This window comes from Schistocerca cancellata, chromosome 5 (genome assembly GCF_023864275.1).
Source record: "Schistocerca cancellata isolate TAMUIC-IGC-003103 chromosome 5, iqSchCanc2.1, whole genome shotgun sequence".
NCBI lineage: Eukaryota > Metazoa > Arthropoda > Insecta > Orthoptera > Acrididae > Schistocerca > Schistocerca cancellata.
The window spans coordinates 663668279-663692153 of NC_064630.1; the positions used below are offsets into that span (position 1 = coordinate 663668279).

Sequence of the window (23875 nt, forward strand, 5' to 3'; positions counted from 1 at the left end):
CATGATATACAACAGACCCTAAATACTGGCTCCCAGGTTGATTCCATATTTCTCGACTTTCGAAAGGCGTTCGACTCAGTTCCTCACTGTCACTTGCTCCAAAAAGTGCGCGCTTACGGTCTACCCGATGACATATACGGCTGGATAGAAAGCAGACAGAGAGCAGTACGTCATCCTGAACAGGGTGACTTCAACAGAAACAAGCGTAACTTCAGTTGAACCCCAGGGCAGGGTAAAAGGTCCGCTGCTTTTTACGATTTATATACACGATCTGATTGATGGTATTGACAGCGGCATTAGACTGTTTGCCGATGATGCTGTAGTCTACAGGAAAATAGAATCCCACGAAAGTTGTGAGCAAATCAATGAGGATTTGCAGAAAATAAATGCGTGGTGTAATGACTGGCAGTTATCTTTCAATATTAGCAAGTGTAGCCTACCGCGTATAATAAGGCAAAAATCCCCATTAATGCACGAGTACAAAATAAATGCCCAGTCTTTAGAAGCGGTTAAATCCGTCAAGTATCAGGGTGTGACTATTCGAAATGATCTCAAATGGAATGATCAGATTACACAAGTAACGGGCAAGGCGAACTCTGGATTGCGGTTTATTGGTAGAATCCTGAAGAGATGCAGTCCTCCAACAAAGGAAATTGCTTACAATACGTTAGTTCGTCCAGTCTCAGAGTATTGTTCGTCTGTATGGGACCCTTACCGGTTGGGTCTGATTCAAGAGATTGAAAAGGTCCAAAGACGAGCGGCAAGATTCGTGACTGGGACATTTAGCCATCGCGAGAGCGTCAAAAATCTCATAGAAAGTATGAAGTGGGGCACACTTGCAGATAGACGACGCGCTAAACGGAAGAGGCTGCTCACTAAATTCCGAAATCCGATCTTCGCCGAGGATGTAGAGCGTATATTATTACCACCAACTTCCAAATCACGCAATGATCACCATTCAAAGATAAGGGAAATTAGAGCTCGTACTGAGGCGTTCAGACAGTAGTTTTTCCGTCGCGCGATCCACGAGTGGAACAGAGGGGAGGAAATATGACATTGACGCGAATTGTGCCCTCCGCCACACACCGCTTGGTGGCCAACGGAGTATGTATGTAGATTTAGAGCGTATTGTTACAGCTTCAATAAAAACTGTGCTACGTGCTGTGACCGCCAACAGTTATGGTACGCGGCTGTATACACGGAGGGTGGCAGGCGGCAGAACAGTATCCAGTTATCAGCACGTACCGGACAGTTGTCAGAGTTGCCAACAGTTATCGTCTGTTGCCAGTCATCGCACCGGCAATGGCCGTAGTCATCGCACAGCGTCCAGTTATTCGCCAAGAGCCGCAGTGTGCAGTATTAACAGAGCCAAGACTTAGATACTGTTACAGACAGCGGAGCCAGACTAGAACTGCTATTAGAATAGTTAGTCTTTGTTCATCGAGTTAGTTTTACAAGGTTTAACATCTTCTCAACATCAAACTAAAGCTGAGTATTTGTATACGCAGGACGTTGACTTCCTGCTACCTTTAAGCTGGATGCCAAACGTATTGGCAAATACAATTCTACCTATTTAATTACGTGGAATATAAAATTCCTTTTTAATTCTATAATTTACAACATATTTCACTTTCCATCATAAAAATCTGATTTTCTACTGAGATTTTAAAAATAACACACTGTTTAACTGCATAGTGGTTGGTGGTAATAATATACGCTCTACATCCTCGGCGAAGATCGGATTTCGGAATTTAGTGAGCAGCCTCTTCCGTTTAGCGCGTCGTCTATCTGCAAGTGTGCCCCACTTCAAACTTTCTATGAGATTTTTAACGCTCTCGCGATGGCTAAATGTACCAGTCACGAAATAAGTATCAAACGAAAAATCTACAAAGAACGAAACTTGTCTAGCTTGAAGGGGGAAACCAGATGGCGCTATGGTTGGCCCGCTAGATGGCGCTGACATAGATCAAACGGTAACGTTGCTTGCGTTATTTAAGGAAACGGGAAGTGTTCAGCCACATGTGGAACGTCAACCACGACCTGCAACAAATGCTGTCACCGCTAATCCGCACATTAGTAGCAGACAAATTTGCGTGAGAATCGGGAATCTCAAAAACGTCGATGTTAAGAATGCTACATCGACATCGATAGCACCCGTACCATATTTCTATGCACCAGGAATTGTGGGGCGACGACATTGAACGTCGTGTACAGTTTCTGCCACTGAACACAAGAGAAATTACGGGACGATGACAGACTTTTTGCATGCGTTCTATTTAGCGACGAAGCGTCATTCACCAACAGCAACGGAAAATCCACGATGGCTGCGACAAGTCGAACATCAGCGACTTTGGCGGGTTAATGTATGGTGCGACATTATGGGAGGAAGGATAACTGGCCCCCATCTTATCGATGGCAATCTATATCGTGCAATGTATGCTGACTTCCTACGTAACGTTCTACCGATGTTACTACAAGATGTTTCACTGCATGACCCAAAGGCGATGTACTTCCAGCGTGATGGATGTCCGCCACATAGCTCGTGTGCGGTTGAAGCGGTATTGAATAGCGTATTTCATGACAGGTGGATTGGTCGTCGAAGCATGGCTCGCACGTTAACCGGATCTGATGTCCACGGATTTCTTTCTGTGGGGAAAGTTGAAGGATATTTGCTATCGTGATCCACCGACAACACCTGACAACATGCGTCAGCGCATTGTCAATGGATGTGCGAACATTACGGAAGGCGAACTACTCGCTGTTGAGAGGAATGTCGTTACTCGTATTGCCAAATGCATTGAGGTTGACAGACATCATTTTGAGCATTTATTGCATTAGTGTGGTATTTACAGGTAATCACGCTGTAACAGCATGCGTTCTCAGAAATGATAAGTTCACAAAGGTACATGTGTCACATTGGAACAACTGAAATAAAATGTTCAAACGTACCTATGTTCTGTATTTTAATTTAAAAAACCTACCTGTTACCAACTGTTCGTCTAAAATTGTGAGACTTATGTTTGTGACTACTACAGCGCCATCTGTCACAAAGCGAAAAAAGTGGTCCAACTAAAACATTCATATTTCTTTCCGTACTACACGAATATGTAAAAAGTGGGAGTTCCTATTTTTTTAAAAATGCAGTTGATATCCTTTTGACCTATGGCAGCGCCATCTAGCGGGCCAACCATAGCGCCATTTGGTTTCTCCCTTGTAGCTAGACAGTTTCGTTCTTTGTAGTTTTTTCGTTTGGCTCTTATTTCTTGAGATATTTGGCCCAGTCACGATCAATGGACCACCCTGTGTATACATCATCGTTCCCAATGCAAAGAAAGTTTGATAACTTAACACCCACATGTGATGAAGATCCCCACACAGGTTCCTAAATTTTGGACTGGTGATACAAAGTATATCTCAATCCATTTCCGTTAGTATAGGTGTAGTCCACTGAGCTGGAACCAGACAAGTGTCCATAATGGTGCACGGGAGTTTCACAAGCGGTAGCGATAAGTGAAAATGGTGCAAGACATTCAAGTTAGAACAAAGCTTGCCAACGAGGAAAATAGCTGGCGATAGCGATAAACGAAGCTCTGATAACGTTAGTTGCACAACAACGACAAACATGCCTCGATATTCAAGTTAAAAATCTCGATCTTTATGAAACTAATTCGTATTTGATGTTCCTTGAGGAACTACTTTACAACTACAGATGATTATTACCACTCGTATGATTTCTGAGATTTTCTCGACGAGAAAGATAGATTGTTGGAAGGCTATTAACCGACACGACGTCGCCATTTTTACGCATTACGGAGAAAGTATGAACTTTGCAAAAACAGAATCGTCAATTCGGCTACAAACTGGAAGAGATCTCATTTTTGCGACTTGGTAAGAAGGAATTTGTAGCACGGCATTGTGCGAAAGTAATCATGTACTGTGGGAACACCTGGAAAGAACAGAATCGAGGCGTTTGATATTTGGTGCCACAGAAGGAAATTAAAATTTAGGTGGGCTGGTAAGGTAAGAAATGAGGATATTCCCCTCGGAGTCGACGAGGAAACGAGTGTGAGGAAAACACTGACAAGTAGAACGGAGAGGGCTATAAGACATCTGTAAAGACATCATGGAATAACTTATGTGATACTAGAGGAGGTTATAAAGACTGAAACTTTTAGGGAAAGACAAGGCTGTAATATATCCAGCAAATAATTGAGGACGTATCTTGCAAGTGCTACTCTGAGATGAAAAAGATTTGCACAGGAGAGGAAGTCGTGGTGGGCCACATCATTCCATTCAGAGGATTGGAAATGACGGTCCCACGTCTCGGGCCGGCTGGTGTGGCCGTGCGGTTCTAGGCGCTTCAGTCTGGAATCGCGTGACCGCTACGGTCGCAGGTTCGAATCCTGCCCCAGGCATGGATGTGTGTGATGTCCTTAGGTTGGTTAGGTTTAAGTAGTTCTAAGTTCTAGGGGACTGATGACCACAGATGTTAAGTCCCATAGTGCTCAGAGCCATTTGAACCATTTTGAACCTACGTCTGGGACGTACTGTGGGAAAACCAGGAAAAAAAAGAATTGAAGCGTTTGATAAATGGTGCTACAAAAGGATATTGAAAATTAGGTGGGCTGGTAAGATAAGAAATGAGGATATCCTCCGCTGAATCGGCGAGGAAGCGAGTGTATGGAAAATACTGATATGTCAGAGTTGAATATTTCTAAGAGAAATGAGTTAGGCGTGTATCCATTTATGGTAAATTTTATCAACCACCTTATCCAAATTATTATTCAGCCCAGATGCTTATCTTATTTTTCATTTTGATGTTCTTTTTATTGCTGACTTTAATGTCCATTTAATTGCTTATCTTAATGACAATTATTGCTCCTTTTATTGGCTCTTCCATAGACCACTTTTACTAGTCATGCTCCAGTCCATTGCATCACACATTGTGCTGTTCAGTTTATTGCATATTTTATACCCGTGAGGTGCGGCTATAAAAATAACGAGACTATTGCTGCAAGACATTTTATTTTAAAAACATGCATATTTAATTCTTGTCATCTCCAATACCAGGTGTAGAAGTATGAAATCGGAATTTTCTTTCAATAACTACATGCCTGTTGTTTGAAACTGATAAAAAACATTTTATTCAAAATAATCTCCATTGCTATTTATACACATTTCTCCCAACTCTCCGGCAGGCTAAGAATGCCACGCCAAAAAAACATTTCTTCTTTTGAAGTGAACCCGCCAGCGAGCCATTTTCGTACATTTTCATACGAATTGAAACGTTGTTCAGTGATACAAACAGATGATTATCGGACGGAGGCAAGTCTGGGAGTAAGCAACATGCCCTAGTACTTCCCAACTGAACGATTCGATCGTTTCCCTGGCATTATCATGGAGCAATATGACTTTGTGTTGCCTTTTTCCGTATTCCGGTCGTTTTTCACATAATGCTCGATTTAAATCGATCATTTGCTGTTGGTAGCGATCAGTGTTAACTGTTTCATGAAGTTTTAGCAGCTCATAATAGATGACACCCTTCTGATCCCACCAAACACAGAGCATTATCTTCTTTCCTAAGCGATTTGGTCTTGCAGTGGATGTCGACGGTTTGCCTGGATTCACCCGTGAGTTACGACGCTTAGGATTCTTAAAATATATCCATTTTTCATCACCTGTCACTATTCGATGGAGAAACGCCTTTCTTTTGTATCTGGTGAGCAGCATTTCACAAGTGGTCTTTCAATTAGCTTGCTGTCTTTCATTCAGTTCATGTACCCATTTTCCCACTTTCGGCACCTTTCCCATACCTTTCAACCGAAGAGAAACGGCTTTCTGCGTCATATTCAACTGTCCCGCGAGTTTCTGTTCAGTTTGAATATTATCTTCATCCAATAAGGCCTGAAATTCGTTTTCTTCAAACTTTTTCGGTGGTTTCCCGCGTTCGTCGTTTCTCACGTCAAAATCACCACTTTTGAATTTTTTGAACCACTCGAAACACTGTGTTTTCCCAAGAGCATGTTCGCCGAAAGCTTCGACAAGCATTCGTGGCGATTCTGCAGCAGTTTTCTTCAAATGATAACAGAAAACCAATGCTGTCTGCAAATCGTAGTTCGTAGGCACAAAACTCGATATGTTCACGAGCTTGAGACAGATACCTATGTAAGGAACTTGAGTTACTGTGTGTTGACATTCGTCGTCAGCCGTTACAAGAAACAGACGGCGCTGCAGACGCGGCCTCACGGACCCTACGCTGACGGCTAGCACCATGTACAGGGAAATTCCGGTTTCATACGCCTACACCTGGTATACTCTCCTCCTCTATCCCTACAACGTCCATGCGAATTTCCCATTGATGGAAACAGCGCCGGAAATCTTCCTCTGTGAGCTCCTTGACGCGTACCGCTTTTTCATCCACTGCTTCTACTGCTTCCTTTTAACGCAAACTTGGCTTTGGGGAATAGATAAGACATATGGTGCTATGTCAGGCGAATAAGGGCGATGGGCTATCACTGGGATGCTTTACTTCACTAGAAACCTCTCCACAGACAATACTGTATGAGGCGATTCGCTGTTTTGATGCAGAACCCAGAACTTCTTCTTCCACATTCCGGTCATTTCTTTCTTATTTTCTCACGGAGTTGAGCAAGAGGTCAAGGTAGTAATGTTGATTAATAGTTTAACCTCCAGGAATCCAGTGAAAGTACAAAATTCCACGAGTAGGGAAAGAAAACATCGCCGCTTTGAATCTTGATTTTTTCGCTCTCAATGGAGAAGGACTCTTCCAACGCATGGATTGGCATTTACTATCTGGATCGTAAATGAAAAACCAAGGTTCCTAACACGTTATCATTCTTTGCAAAATATTTTCACGAGCTTGCTTTCGTTCGATCGTGAGAATTTTAGCCGCCAGTTTCGCACACACTTTTCTCATGTTAAATTGGTTTTTTAAACTTTGTCTTGCGCATTCTTTGTCAATTCATACAATTTCAGCAATGGATGGAATACTCAACCGATTGTTAGATCGAAGCAGATTACCTACTTTTTCGACATTTTCATCCGTTCTTGACGTTGAAGGGCGTCCCAGATGTGAGTCATCTTCAACGTCTGCTCGACCATCTTGGAAACGCTTGAACCACTCAAATACTCGCTTGCGTGGCAAATAGTCTTCGTCATATACATCTTTTAGTAACAGATAGCTTTGAGTAGCAGTTTTTGCAAGTTTCATGTGAAACTTTAGACGATTCGTTGCTCTATTAGTACACTCATCGCCCCCACAACGGTGGGGTTGCGTAGACCTCTCGGCTCACGGTCAGGAACTGAAGGAGGCTCGGACCCTGTCCTATACAATTTAATATTGAGATTACTGTAATTTAATACAAACTAGAAAAATATTTTGAATATAGACACATAAAAAACAGTTTTGCACCACCTCGGTTCCGAGAGTTCCGGAACCTGTACAGAAAATTGGAATAGAGATCAACATAAACATCATTTCCGCCCTTTTTATTGCTCATGAAAACCACACATTACATGTTGTACCACCATACAGAGAGACCTTCAGAGGTGGCTGTCCAGATTGCTGTACACACCGGTACCTCTAACACCCGGTAGCACTTCCTCTTGCATTGATGCATGCCTTGATGCATCAAGGCACTGTTGGTCCAGATTGTCCCACTCCTCAACGGCGATTCGTGGTAGATCCCTCAGAGTGGTTGGTGAATCACGTCGTCCACAAACAGCCCTTTTCAATCTGTCTCAGACGTTCGATATGGTTCAAGTCTGGAGAACATATTGGCCACTGTAGTCGAGAGCTGTCGTTATCCTGAAGGAAGTCATTCACAAGATGTGCACGATGGGGCCGTTAATTGTCGTCCATGAAGACGAATGCATACGCTCGTTCTTGCGCTACATATTTCAAAATATAGAAAAAAAAACCTTTCGAAGTTTATGAAAGAGTTACTGAATTTATGAATTTTAGTGATAAAACAGGTGAGGCCATAACTGATGAAATACTGTCCACATTAGAACTCTTGGGATTACCACTTCCGGATTGTCGTGATCAGAGCTATGGCCTTGGCTACTTACGGTTCACACTAGTGGTGTTAAGTCAAAAATGTCTGCCACTTTTTCTTCCTGCTGTACATACTCCCGAAAATGAATTATGATGTGACATTTTTTGGGAACATTGTAAGTTTTTATTCTTTGTTCTCTACCTCCCCGATCTTTGGAAACCGATGAAACAGCATGTCCCTTTGTTTGTGCAAAGCCTTTCTGAAACTGGTTGGACCGAAAGAGTATGAGCTGTGTGCCCGATTTTGAAGCACTATCCTCCGATCCTCAATGTTTTAGACCAGTTCCTGGTGGATGGGGTACCCACGTTATTTACATCAGCAACAAATACTATTCTGGGGCTCAAGAAGTATTTTGAATCTTCCAAAGGGCTCTTGATGTCATTATTTTGGTAGAGGATCTTCGCCTCTGTTGATCGGAAAAACATCATAATACGGAACAAAGGAATTTTCCTCGACGCACAGGTGCAACTAATTAAAGACTTACTTAGTGAGATGCAAGTCCTACGAGATACATGGAAAACCATTTTGAATGAAGTAAAAATAGTTGCCGAGACAGATGACATTTCTCCAGAGTTTGTAGCCAAAAGGAAACCCAAAGCAAATGAAATTAGGCCTGTACAACTTTAGTTGTTTTGGATTTTGTCATGACAGATGTGTTCTGCAATTACGCATTTTTATATGATTCCAGTAAGTATCTACGATTGAAAAGTCTTTTAGTAATCTGCCGAACTCTTTAAAACTTGGTAAAGGAGCACAACAGGTCAAAGTCGTATTAACTATTGGCAGTTTTAGCAACTGAGAATGAATTGTCCAAGACTCTTGCCTTTTCCGAACTGTAACTGATATTTTTAGTTAGAAGAAAGCCTGGAACACTATTATTAAGTAGTCTTATTTTGTAGCCTGTGTCTATGATTGACATAGGTCCTAATATTAGTTTTTTCTAAGTAATTTTACTTTAATTTTAGTTCATTAATAAGATATAATTGCTGTGATCGTTTTTAAGCAAATTAATCTTTTAAATAAAGTTTAGTTTCGACTTATAAAATAGTAACCGTAATTATACCCTGTATTTTAAATTACATTCTAGAAAGAGTTTACGTAAGAAATAACCATCCAATTATAATGTAGCACGCGATGTAAAACATGGTGGAGGGAAAAGGGGGGGGGGCTTCTCTCACCCTGGGTCCAGGGCATGTAATCGAATGTGGGGGCCTTGATTACACTTCGATTACACTTACTATTTTCCGGCAAAACAAAATAACAGGTCTTACACAAACGAAAGCATGGTCATACTGATTTCTCTGCACATACCGGAGATGGGGTATTCAACCGAGAAGGCTTCACGCCTCACAGGTATTGGTTGTTCATCTTTGGCGCATGCGTACTTACTCTCTGACACCAGCACTCCAGATTATGACTAATGTACATAAAACCTTATGTCCTTGTTTTCTTAGCTCCTCATCTGGACTAATTTAAATGTCCGATATACCATAAACGCCCAAGCGTTTATGCCAAACAATAAATAAATAGATCCTAAGTATCTGTAGCGTAACCTTTGGTTGCTTTCCTCCCACTGTAGTGTTTACGTTATATAACATCCGTTCCCGTTATACAAGCATCATTAACATTTATTTTTTGTATTTCTGATGGCGTTTAGTGTAGGTACCACGTAGCCAGAATGTTATTACATAAATGGTGTACCTGGTGCTTAAAAATATATATGTAAAGGCATAAAAGCCAGATAGTAGCTGATAACACTTCGCAATAACACATAATGGTAATAAACAAGAAATTTAATTGTTTTAGCCTACTGAGGAATGGAAATATAAGAGTAGTTCAAATACACTAATTTGTTCTCAAGTGACACTCCTACATAATCCTCCAGTTAACAGTAATACAAAGATTAAGCTATACGTAGATATAGCATTATCATTAGATAATCCAGGGAGTTAAACGGAAACTCGGTTTGCGAAAACCACTTGATTACGTCTGTCAGAAATGTGTACTGAACGTTGGTTGCTAGCCAACAAAGGTAATTCGACAAAAGCATTTATCACAAGCGTTGTCGTAAATTAGTTTTGTGCCAATCTGTACCCGAGGACTTAATTGGTCGTTTTGATACCACCAAGATAGCTCATGTAATATCTTCACAAAATATAAAAGATAAAATAGTGAATAAGTGTGTGCTATTTTTATATATATCGATCTATCTGTTAAGTCGCATTGGATATTGTGATTGATATTTATTCCAAAGTAACCAAGAAATTATTTAATGTTTATTAGACTGACATTTCTTAATTTTCCAGTATTCATTATTATTTAGATTGTCATTTATTATTATCATTACCATTATCTTTCTATATAGGTCGCGTAAAATTTACTTAACTGAGTAAGTTTGCTTAGGTGTAACAGAGGCCCTGGAGGACTTAGTTTCTTGATTATAGTTAAGGAAGTTGTAGAATATTATTTTGCAGACACACAAATATTAAGAAAAAGTGTACTGAGGAATTATTTCGAAAAAGCTATGCTAAACAAATTTATCCAAACTTAAAAAAAAAGATATTTGAAATTATTATTGATATTGTTGTTTGTATAATTTTATGATAATTTTGAAACTTATATAAAGTATATTATTAATCTCCTTTGACTTTCTCTGAATGTCTAAATCGCTATCTTGTAATATCTTTGCAGTGAGAGATTCACATCTTTGCTTGTTAGCTTCTAACTTTTGGCGCGTGTTAGCGGCGTTGTGTTGGAGACTTTTCTTGTTCTGTGGTTGGAGAAGAGATATACTATATTAACAGTTCTGTTTTGTTATATGTTTGAGTGTGATTTGCGGAGATTTTCTGGCTGAAGCAATAAAGAATGAAAATGAGAAAAGCTCCACAAGGTTTTATTATACAATTTAATGCATATACGGAAGAAAACCGGATCTCTTCTTGGAAAGTAAGCACTTATCCAAATCGACAATGAGCAGACAAATGAAAGAATCTTCGAGTTGACTACATACAAGACACAAGCTAAGTGACATCACTTTTCATATAGTATAATGTTTGCAGCTTTATAATCATGATCATCTCCACCTGTGCTTTGTCATCTGCAGCATAAAGCAGTGCAAGCCATTTAATATATGCTAACAAACTTCACTCATTTGTCTTAATAACCAGCGAAACAAACGGAGGAGGTCAGAATGTACATCGATAAAAATTATCAGAAGAGACTATCAGACATAATGTCTTTTTGGTAAATTTAGGAGTTTTCAAAATGCAGATTGCCATAAGTCTAAAACGAAAAACATGTTATTAGTGTGTATTATCAGTCTTATCTATGGCAATGTGACATTGACTTTTAATAAGAAAGTCACTAAAAATGTGTGATGGTTTCACAGCGAACAGTCAATAAGATGATATACGGAACTGCTTGGAAATACAGCAAAACAAAGAAATCGATGAGAGGACATACTGGAGTGAAAGACGTAATGCTGATTTTTTAAAAATGAAATAGAGGTGAGCAGGGCATGGGCTGAGTAGATGGTTGATAAAGCAAGGACGTTCAGTCCTGGATCCCAGGAGATAAGATAAGACACAAGCGACACCTAATGGAAAACTGTTACATTACGTTAGAAATCGTACATTAGCGGCATGGATGCGTACCGCTGGAAATGGTAACGCATGGAAAAGTCTACAGCTTCCCTCCATCCACCAGTGGATGTCACGCAGTAGTTGATAAAGACGATGAATAATGAAGAAATAAATTATGTTGGGCTGCAGTTGTTGCTACGAAATACACTCCTGGAAATTGAAATAAGAACACCGTGAATTCATTGTCCCAGGAAGGGGAAACTTTATTGACACATTCCTGGGGTCAGATACATCACATGATCACAATGACAGAACCACAGGCACATAGACACAGGCAACAGAGCAGGCACAATGTCGGCACTAGTACAGTGTATATCCACCTTTCGCAGCAATGCAGGCTGCTATTCTCCCATGGAGACGATCCTAGAGATGCTGGATGTAGTCCTGTCGAACGGCTTGCCATGCCATTTCCACCTGGCGCCTCAGTTGGACCAGCGTTCGTGCTGGACGTGCAGACCGTGTGAGACGACGCTTTATCCAGTCCCAAACATGCTCAATGGGGGACAGATCCGGAGATCTTGCTGGCCAGGGTAGTTAACTTACACCTTCTAGAGCACGTTGGGTGGCACGGGATACATGCGGACGTGCATTGTCCTGTTGGAACAGCAAGTTCCCTTGCCGGCCTAGGAATGGTAGAACGATGGGTTCGATGACGGTTTGGATGTACCGTGCACTATTCAGTGTCCCCTCGACGATCACCAGTGGTGTACGGCCAGTGTAGGAGATCGCTCCCCACACCATGATGCCGGGTGTTGGCCCTGTGTGCCTCGGTCGTATGCAGTCCTGATTGTGGCGCTCACCTGCACGGCGCCAAACACGCATACGACCATCATTGGCACCAAGGCAGAAGCGACTCTCATCGCTGAAGACGACACGTCTCCATTCGTCCCTCCATTCACGCCTGTCGCGACACCACTGGAGGCGGGCTGCACGATGTTGGGGCGTGAGCGGAAGACGGCCTAACGGTGTGCGGGACCGTAGCCCAGCTTCATGGAGACGGTTGCGAATGGTCCTCGCCGATACCCCAGGAGCAACAGTGTCCCTAATTTGCTGGGAAGTGGCGGTGCGGTCCCCTACGGCACTGCGTAGGATCCTACGGTCTTGGCGTGCATCCGTGCGTCGCTGCGGTCCGGTCCCAGGTCGACGGGCACGTGCACCTTCCGCCGACCACTGGTGACAACATCGATGTACTGTGGAGACCTCACGCCCCACGTGTTGAGCAATTCGGCGGTACGTCCACCCGGCCTCCCGCATGCCCACTATACGCCCTCGCTCAAAGTCCGTCAACTGCACATACGGTTCACGTCCACGCTGTCGCGGCATGCTACCAGCGTTAAAGACTGCGATGGAGCTCCGTATGCCACGGCAAACTGGCTGACACTGACGGCGGCGGTGCACAAATGCTGCGCAGCTAGCGCCATTCGACGGCCAACACCGCGGTTCCTGGTGTGTCCGCTGTGCCGTGCGTGTGATCATTGCTTGTACAGCCCTCTCGCAGTGTCCGGAGCAAGTATGGTGGGTCTGACACACCGGTGTCAATGTGTTCTTTTTTCCATTTCCAGGAGTGTAGTAGAGATAGTATGGACGCCGCAGTGACGCAGAACCATTACTCACCGTGGTATTCTGCAAATAACGCTGAGGTAAACAAAGACAACTTCCGAAAATGTATTAAAGAAGTAAAAACATTGACAGAACCAACCTGAAATCAGCACTAGTACAAATTATTTCCGCAGAATAGTTACGCGAACTTACAAGGTGGCAAGAAAGGCAATCTATATCCTTTTTCAAGTAAGTCGTCCGTTTGATATTCTGCAATGGAACACATGATCTGCAGTATCTGTGACTACCGAGGGGACCATACGAACTTCCTCTCATCGATTTGATTCATTTCGACAGGATACGTAGTGCACGACTAGGACTTCAACACAAGTAAACAGGAAGACGCGACTTTCAAAAGTTATGAGGAAATCACGTTTGAAAATTATCTGCGTCCTTAAATTCTGTATGCTTTGTAGGGACGCTACTGTTCACGATGTCCGCAGCCGAGTGAGTAAGTATGTAGTTTCGTAAACAAGAGGTATCTTTTCTTTCATCTCCACGTAGTTCTTACAATATATTTTTACGATCGTGAAAAATATCAATATTTAATCATTTATTTATTATTTTCGTAAATTTTAACAAGAAAAAAGGAGAAAAAGATGTTTTCGTAAGGAGAGTGGAAATCAAAAAAGGATGCACGAAAATATTCAATCAAATCAGTGAAATTATTTTATTTATATTATTCTGTCTACATTTATGACAAGTGTAACATATAGCGTATGCAGTACTGCACGAATCAGGGTGATACTGACTATGGAAACATGGAAAACAATGATTGTCACGACATAAGCAGATGTAATGAACACGGAATTTTTTCGTGTCCACGGTTTTTGTGAATGTGTCTATTGAAAAAAATAAAAAAACTTGGTTTACATTGATAAACGGTTCTCGGTCGCAGCGTACAGCGCATATCGAAGAATATCATTGGTGCAAGTAGTATCAGCAGTGAGATTCGATCCAGAGACCTCGCGATTATGAAACTAAACGTTTACTCGCTTGGCTGCAAACTCGTTACAGTTTAGCGACCATTCGAAGTACATAAGCAGACTAAAATTTTCAGACTCGATTTTCTGGAAAACGGTTGAGAGTTGCATCGTCTTATTTACACATGTTAAATTGCTAGTCATGCCGTCCACACCCTGTCAAATACAAATCAAATCGGTGAGGAGGAGACCGTACGGTCCCGTTATAAGCGCGATCTCAGACAGGACGGTAATATTTACGGGTTGACGGATGTTACGACACGAAAGGGAAGATGGAATATGAGGTTTCGTTAATCAGTTTTTTTCCGAGCAATGAGCTGACCACACTAGCTTTCAAGTTGTTGTGCCAGAGACTCATCAGAGTAAAAAGTACGTTCTTGTCTTGTGCATGTACTGTCTCTTTAAAGGACTGTCACGTATGAATGAACCAGCTCCAACACGGTACCTAATACGAAAGCATCGACTCTCGTGGTGAAGCACTAGAACACACACTTGAATAATTTAACATGTTTCGAATAATGGGGCGCATACCATGATACCTACGACAGAGCTTCGGGAGTCTTCATTAGAGCTTTCTACTTTCGTTTCATCTGTTTTCTGGGCTCCATTGTTACCATCATGTCTGCTACATGTCCGGTGAGATCAGAGTCTTCCACATTAGAAATTAGATTTAGGCCACAAAAAATGTGTACAAGTCGACAGAGAAAAGAAACGTGAAGAATGCTATACACCTAATAATACCCTCTGTTCTTGCCACGTTAAGTGTAATCAATGTCACGATGCAACTCAAATATTACTCAAGTTTCGAAATTACTGGCAGTCCCGTGGCTAAATTGAAAACAAACACGCGCGACAACAAAAGAAAACTTAGCTTTCATGAGGTACAAACAAAACACTACAGCCGGCCGAGGTGACCGAGCGGTTCTAGGCGCTACAGTCTGGAACCGTGCGACCGCTACGGTCGCAGGTTCGAATCCTACCTCGGGCATGGATGTGTGTGATGTCCTTAGGTTAGTTAGATTTAAGTAGTTGTAGGGGACTGATGACCTTAGAAGTTAAGTCTCATAGTGCTTAGAGCCAAAACACTACATTCGAAAATCACTGCATTGTTAAAATAGTTGACGCAAACTCAGCGTTTTTCGAAGCCTCTGTAAAGAAGTTTTCTAAACTCTAGCAGCATGCTAATGGTCGCCGAGAAAAAAACTTAAAAGTACTTTTAACAACAAGCTAGACGAATTCGCAAATCAGGTCGCTACCCCAACAGGAAAAACAGGAAAAGCACATGTACCATCCCTCCCTCTCCTCCCTTCCCAAAAGAAAAGACGATCAACAGACAAGCTAGTGGAATAGTGTCATTATGCGACCCTTTACATAAAAGGAAACTGATAAAATCTTAAATAGTTCAACCGAATCCGTTCCATGATTCAACACGATCTTTTATAATTAAGAAATTTATCCGAGTCATTAAATATTGTCCTTTAAGTTTGTATTATCGGGATACCTGTATCTATTCTTATCGAATCACCATGGAAGACGGAGCAGAGTGTACTATTTTGTATATAGAACACATCATATCTAACCGTTCCATTCACCACTGGAGCACGGCAGTTTGGGTGCTTACGCGCCTCTTCCTGATTTTACCTGCACCGTTTCTACAAGTGTGACGTATAGTGGGATGCAGAATACTTGTTGTTTCTGCCATGAAAGACTGTTCTTTAAGTTCCCTCGAGAACTGTACGGCGTCATTTTTTCAAGTGTCTGTCAGTTAATTTTTTTAACATTTGTTACACTATCTCTCCCTCCCTCCCTCCCTCCCTGTTACACACAATGTACCTTACGTACACTACCTGAACAAAATTATCGGAGCAGCTATTAATGGACATTGATACTGGATGATGGGATGTGTCCACCCTTCGCATTTAAGACTACTCCGGCTCTGTTGGGGACATTTTCGATGAAGTATGCGAATGACCTTGGAGGAATGACATCCCATTCTTCCCCACGAGCTACAACCAGAGAAGGCAGTGATGTTTGATTCTGGAGTCTGGAGCGATGTCGACGTTGTAACTCATCCCAGAGGCGTTCTTTTGGGTTCAGATCGGGACCTTGGGCAAACCAGTCATTTCCAGGAGTGTTATTGTATACAAACCATTGTCTCAAAGATGCTCCTTGATGAAAGGGTCCTTAGTCATGCTGATACAAACAATCATTATCTCCAGACTGTTCCTCCACCGAACGCTGTATACAATGCTGTAAGATGTGTTTATATCCTTCCGTATTTAGCGTTTTCTCAAGAGCGATAAGGGGTATCCCTAAGCACGAGAAACAGCTCTACACCGTAAAATCTTCTCTGTACTTCACTGTCGGCACTATTCATTGTGGGCCGGCCGGAGTGGCCGTGAGGTTCTAGGCGCTACAATCTGGAGCCGGGCGACCGCTACGGTCGCAGGTTCGAATCCTGTCTCGGGCATGGATGTGTGTGATGTCCTTAGGTTAGTTAGGTTTAATTAGTTCTAAGTTATAGGCGACTGATGACCTCAGAAGTTAAGTCGCATAGTGCTCAGAGCCATTTGAACCATATTCATTGTGGCAGGTAACATTCTCCACGCATTCGCAAAACTGCAACCATTTCATCGGACTGATACATGGTATAGCATGATGAATATCTCATTTCCAGTCATCCACTGTCCAGTGACATCGCTCTTTACACCAACTCAAGCGTCATTTAGCACTGACTACAGGAACTTGATCTTGATGATCAGTTGCTCGACCACTGTGCCCTATTCTTTTTAACTTCCTACACACAATTACTGTGCTAGTTGGACTTGTCGTAGCATTTTGGAACTCAAGAATATTTCGTTCCGCTGTTTTCTGCGATTTTTTACAGCCACCCTTTGCAGCGGTCGACGGTTCCTGTCCATCACTACCATTACACGGAAGTAATGTATTATGGACAAATATGAAATTTTCTCAAAGTCCTCTCCAGCCAGCACCAAGCCAGGGGAAACCAGGCCAAAGGCCCGTGTCGCAGTCAAAACGACAAACACACATGGCTGACATTGCGGAAAATGGAACAAACCCGGAAGAGATTGGCTCACCTCACGCGAGCAAAACGGAAATATAAACTCAGCAACATGATCTCAGCAAGAAGAAGCCATCACGTCATTGTAACAGCACAGTTTGATTTGGGAAGAGGGAGTAAGAGTTTCACGAGAACACCTGTCAGCCTGCTGATATGGAGGAAAAGCAACGAGGTGAAGCCCTAAAAGCTGTTATTGGGAAAAAGAATGTGGTGAAGACCACTGATGAGCCCGGAAAAAGAGGCCACAGTCAGTGGTCGACGGCCCAACGTTACACCACTGTCTCAAACCAGTAGTTATAAATACTGATGCTTCCGAGAGTTCGTGTGAACCTTTACGTTGCAGTACACCAGCTACGGGGCCGAGCCTGTGATGCGCTGCTACCATTCGCCCAGATCACTTCCGCATTCGTGACACTACCTGCCTGGTCTACAGAACACTGTCGCTATGAGCTGCCGACCTGTAATCACTACTGAGAAGACGTCGAAACTACTACGTACAGCTAGCTGAGCCGAATTGATGGTGCTTGACGCACTGTCCACATGTCGCAGAATTCGGGGGGCGCGCTAACCGCTGCTGTCCCCAACTGGTACCTAAAAGCAGTCATCGACATTTGCAGCCTTTCTTGGTTCAAGAGCTGCGGACCATCCCCACACCATGCAGAGCTGCTGAAACGTTACTTTAGCACACCCCTTTCGACGTCAACGAGATTGCTCTGGTAATTCAGTCCCCGTCCTGATCAGCGATGTCTGTCATATAGGCTGTGCCGTTCGCTTCCGAGGCCTGTCACCTGCCTGATACCGAGATTACGTAAGCTGGCCACCGAGAACGACGTCCGCCGCTGTTCGCTGAGACAGCATCAGTAAGTTCCAAGACAGTGTGCGCTGCACTACTGCCGACCTGGGCAACAACACAAAGGAGAAAATACGATTCTGAAATTTAATCAATAAATTCTTGTTTCGCTAATGTTATGTCATTACGCACAGCATGCCGACTGGCTTGCTCAACCGCACTTCGTGCTCCGTGATCCGGACAACAGTAGAGGTCTCAACCCGAGCCCCTGCCATACATTAAGTCTACCTGATATGGTTTAGCTGTGATTGTTTCTTCGTGTTTCCACTTCACAATCACATCACCAACAATCGGCCTGAGCAGCTATCCCTGGTGGACTCGTTTCTCAGGTGACATCCAGTTACTAACGCACGTTCGAAGTCAATGACCTCTCCTGATCGACCCATTCAGGTGTTGTCGCTTGTCTTCTGGCAACACAATACTCCCTGCCTTCTTTTATACTGGCGGATCCACCTCTCATTGAATCTAATGGCCAATTCTGTATCTTATAGGGATGTACGGATACTTTTGATCATATAGTGTTTTTTTGTTTTTTTTTTCGTCGATGTTGTGCTAAACCACGGCCTACAACCTCACTGTCTTCAATGCAAGGCTACCAGAAGTCACAATAAACATGGTCGCCCTGAGAAGAAACAAACACAACCGAGAAAATCCACCAAGATCAACCCAAGACGATAGCAGGAAATGTCGACAGATGAAGCCTGTAACCACCACCCATTATTGTAATTAGTAATACGAAGGAGGGCGAGCATGTGTTGACACCAAATCAAAGCTTTTTGAAATTCTAGGAACACCGAATCTACCTGGTTCTCTCAGTGCGTAGTATCTAGGGTATAATGTATGAAGAGGGCGAGTTGAGTTGTGGATGGGTGTGATCTGTGCTCCTTCCGATCATGAGGAACGTACTTCAGCTCAAAGGATCTGCGATAAATTACGGTCAAGAGCAGAAGTACTCCACTCGAGATAGTAATCCACTGGAGGCTGTTCAGGGACATTTTCTGAATATTTAGGTACAAGGTACCCTTGGACTCCGATGATTGGTTACAAAGCAATAATGTTATAAGGATTAATTCGGCTTCTTATCTCTACAACCTTTGTTTCACTGAAAATAACGACACAATAGTGAAGTAGCCTTTACTATGCAATCACCAAAACGTGCAACACAAAACAGAGTAATGTGATGTGGTTGCCGGTACTTCGAGAACATCAGAGCAAGGTGTTATTTTACCATTATTCCGTTGCATTAAATAAACCTGTACAAGTGGTGCTATTGGCCAATTCTTCATCAGCAACCCTACCCATATTGGTATGTATCACTGTCAACGTACAGCTCACAACTGCGGAAAGCAAACCAGAGACAGAACCGATCAGTACTGAGCGTAAGCTTGAAGAGTAAAGAAGGCATTAGTGTTATCAACAACGAGAGACGCGAATAAATAGAACAAGTTTCTTCCCAAACGAGACACACAGCGCATACAATCGATATTTGCACTGCTGTGCAGATAATTTCAGTGCAATAGAGATTCAAAGATAAATGGGAGTGATATATAGGCGAAATGCTATTACTTTGTAACGAATCACTAGAGACCACGGGTCCGATATACCGAAATACTCGGCAAATGTTCGTGCACAACCACCGAAATTTAATCGACGAAGTTCGTGTTCACCCTTTAGAACTAGACAGACTCCTTCGGGCCGGCCGGAGTGGCCGAGCGGTTCTAGGCGCTACAGTCTGGAACCGCGTGACCGCAACGGTCGCAGGTTCGAATCCTGCCTCGGGCATGGATGTGTGTGATGTCCTTAGGTTAGTTAGGTTTAAGTAGTTCTAAGTTCTAGGGGACTGATGACCTCAGAAGTTAAGTCCCATAGTTCTCAAAGCCATTTGAACCATTTTTTAGACTCCTTCGGGCCCTGACGCCTTACTGAGTTTTAGCATTTTAAGTTGCTTTCCAGTGCTACTAGTACCGATTACTACTGTGATTCGTCATCAGTGTTATCGTTGAATTATGGAAATATTTCTTGATTTTTCTTTGCTGAGGAACAATCGAAAATAGCACTCCTCATTTCGCCTTGGGTTTTACTATTTTCTATTTCGCTTCCTGTCTAGGCCATAACCTTACAATACCACTGATATTGCTTGTGTTTCTGGGACTCTGTAACGTATCATTTCCGAGTCGAGCACGTTGGCTAATATTAGTTGCTTTTGTGAATGGCCGAATGCGCCAGTTTTCCAGTGTACGCGGAACTGCAGCTGGAATAAATCGCGGGATTCTCCTAGTCTGGCTGAAGCGAGGAAGCCTGGCCCGACCCGACTGTTTTCAGAGGCGAGTGGGTGTCTAGTGTTTGTTAATACTTTCTTCTGGGAACAAACTACTGGCAATCTTGGCAGACAGCAACAGCTTACAGAGGTACTAGGAGCGTTAACAGAAAATTTCCAATCGAAGTGCCTACTTTCTGCCCTGAAGGCTGACTGGTCTAAATGTCTAGACATTAAAATAACTTCTTAGATCTGTCGCAGTTCGGGAAATATAGGAAGCTGCGGGCAACCCTCCTGGGATACACTGTGGAGCGGAGGTGGTGTGGCGGTGTTTATTTCGGAAGTCGTATCAGTAAAGTTGTTCTCTCGGTGCTGAAAGCTTAGAAAGTGTTCGGAAGTGCGATCCCGTGTGCGGGGGTGGGAACCGTCTTAGTCAACAGTCCGTATACAAGGCGGTTGTTGCGGTGTAGCGAGCCTACACGAACTGCATTAGAAGAGGCCGCCCAACAGCCCACAGAGCAATCAGCTGTAGGTGTTGTCTTAACAAACGAAGCGGACTTGGTTGTTTGAAGATAATGAATTGTGTTTTGCTCTAATAAAAATTTGAAGTGTGGAGTTCTTGCTTGTGACTTTACCCTCTTTGACTGTAGAAAATGGTTCAAATGGCTCTGAGCACTATGGGGTTTAACATCTGTGGTCATCAGTCCCCTAGAACTTAGAACTACTTAAACCTAACTAACCTAAGGACATCACACACATCCATGTCCGAGGCAGGATTCGAACCTGCGACCGTAGCGGTCACGCGGTTCCAGACTGAAGCGCCTAGAACCGCACAGCCACACCGGTCGGCTTTTGACTGTAGATTGTGATCCTACGTGATGTACAAAGGAGATCGTAGGAAGCGCTTGGTGACGGTATAGTGACTGACTGCGATGTTTGTTGTCCAATACAGTAGTCGGATTTGAGAGATTTTTAGAAACAGTCGGATTGCTGTACGGTACTGATTACTGTTATAGAAGAAGTGACAATTTTAACCATGTCTCACTGGTCAAAGTGTGGCTGGCGATCTTTGTTTACATTGGTAGTATGTACAAATTATCAAGGTCCACCAACTAACGTTTCGCACGAAGTCTGCAGAGAAATCTGTCTAGAGCACCGCACTGTGCCAAGAGTTTGTGGCCGTGACTTCGCCAGACGCTGCGGAAGCTCTGAGAAAGCGGTCATGTTTCAACATGTTATGTGATAATATATTCCTACAGCACTTTGTGAAGACTTTTTGCATTGTCCTTCCAGTAGCCGACCGCGCATCAAATAACATTTGTCTGTCTGCGGATTTATGCCTTGTTTTCTATCTGTTGTACTGCTTCTTAAGAAGCTTCCTGATTTTGTTCTGTGTATCAAGGTGCGTATCTCCCATCTGCACTTATTCTTTTAGATACAGATTTTTCTATTCGCTTATACTTGAGCCACAGTAGCTCTCCATATTCACTACCCAGAATCAAATGAGTCTGACTCCTGTCTAAGAAATGACTTCACCACTGGCTGAATTATGCACACTTTTCTGCTTGCACTTCTAACGCTTTGTATCTCGATGCCCATTGTTGCTTCGACTGTATCATGAATACTGATCCCAGTGTTTGTGTGAACATCCGTAATATTTGCTTAATAATGAAGGATTTTTCTTTCGTTTGCTACACATAAAAATCCTAGTTTATCTTCGTGTACTATTTCATTTCGTTTTTCACATAGAAACAACTGAAAAAAATAATTTGAGGGCAGAGGGCATAAATATCGAAATATGGATCCGAGAAAACGGATCGAAGTTTTTATCTCACGTTATCAACTGACTTTGACATGAAGTAACTCGTCGGTAACATCTGATGATAGAAGCAAAAAATAAGCACAAACTGATGAGAAAAATTCGATTCTCCCAATAACACCCCTTTTTTACTGGCTTTTAAATGAAATGCTTGCGGTAATGAAATTTATAATAATCAGCTCTGCTGTCGAGGGGTACATTATTACATATGAAATTCGTAACGACTCTGGAGGCCATCACTACGAGAAAAGGCTGGTTCAAAGAAACACCACGTATTTTATTGGTTTCTTTGCTGTATGGGACTGTGTTCGTACAGAAGACCAGTACCTTAATTACAGTCTGAAAATTTTTCTTATACGAAAGATATGGCGGCGGTTCTCGTTCTGTACTGCATAGGTCTAGTTCCTGTGCAGAGGCTATCCCTTCTTTGAGTCGAATAAAGCCAAAGAGGATTTGGTAGAGCGTCAGTAAGGAGATTCAGAAGCTGCCGAGTTAGGTACTTACTGTCGCCGTCGTCCGAGTGTTTGGCGCTGTCCATGGCTGGTACTGACGAAAGCCGCGCAGGTGCTACTGAGCTGTTATATATCGGCTTATCGGGTGCACCTATCAATCACTGACCATCGAAGCGGTGCTGATTACGGCTGACCTCAAACGTCCCGCCGCTATACACTGGCGACCACTCAGTACGCAATTGTTTGACGCAACATAGACACTGGAACTTATCGCGGACTCGCATCGCTTTGATCCGGACGCCACATACACGCGGTAATTGCATCACCTATTAAGGATCGTGCAGCAGTGTTTACAGGAGTAGCTACTTCTGGTGAGCAACAAAACGTATGCAAATGCCGCGATTCGTTTTTCTGTGTGATTAATCTTGAACAAGTCAGTGATTTCTGTAGAGTTTTTGAGGACCAAAAGCAAAATAAGAAGAAAAATAAAGAGTCATCGATATGAATGACTGAACAGGAAATTACAGACTATTAACAAAAGACAACCTTCTGCTTCGAGACAGAGGAACACCAAACTGGCCATGCCAATAATGTGGAGAAGGCTCAATAAAAACAATTTAACTCGTAGAAGATATGAAGCAAGTGCTAAAAGAGAGCGCGAGAAGTGTCGGCCAGATGATAAACAGTGTCTCACTGTGAGAAATTCACCGCAACTTACAGAACTAACGTTATCACTCCCTGGTCTTAATCTCCGGACGGGACTAGAAAGGGGTTATGCTTACTTTTATATTAGCTTGGTGCATAAGTTCGCATCGTTTCTGTTTTGTATGCTGGGATTCCGGTTGCTATGGGCTCATTTATCGGTTTTCATTTTTTTTATTTGCAGGTCACTGTTGCTAAGTGAGTCTACATACGTCATTTTGTTATATGCAGATAAAGAGTAGAGCTGTGGATGCTAGAAAATGGAGTGCCAAGTGGAGAAATCGGAAGATTTCCGACATATTCTTGGAAATTTGTCTTATGGGACCAGAATGTTGAGGTCATCGGTCCCTAAGCTTACACACTACTTAATCTAGCCTAAATACGCTAAGGATAACACACACGCCCATGCCCG

The 23875-nt window shown here is 42.8% G+C and overlaps 1 protein-coding gene across 1 annotated transcript in view; it reads right to left on the reverse strand.

Moving 5' to 3' along the window:
• Nucleotides 1-22853, reverse strand: part of LOC126187653 (solute carrier family 15 member 1-like) — a 215621-nt gene extending 192768 nt beyond the window's left edge. The window contains exon 1 of the mRNA XM_049928863.1: nucleotides 22814-22853. Coding sequence (XP_049784820.1) covers nucleotides 22814-22847 — 34 coding nt within the window. The 5' untranslated portion in view covers nucleotides 22848-22853. The remainder of the gene's footprint in view (nucleotides 1-22813) is intronic.
• Between the last annotated feature and the right edge of the window lie 1022 nt (nucleotides 22854-23875).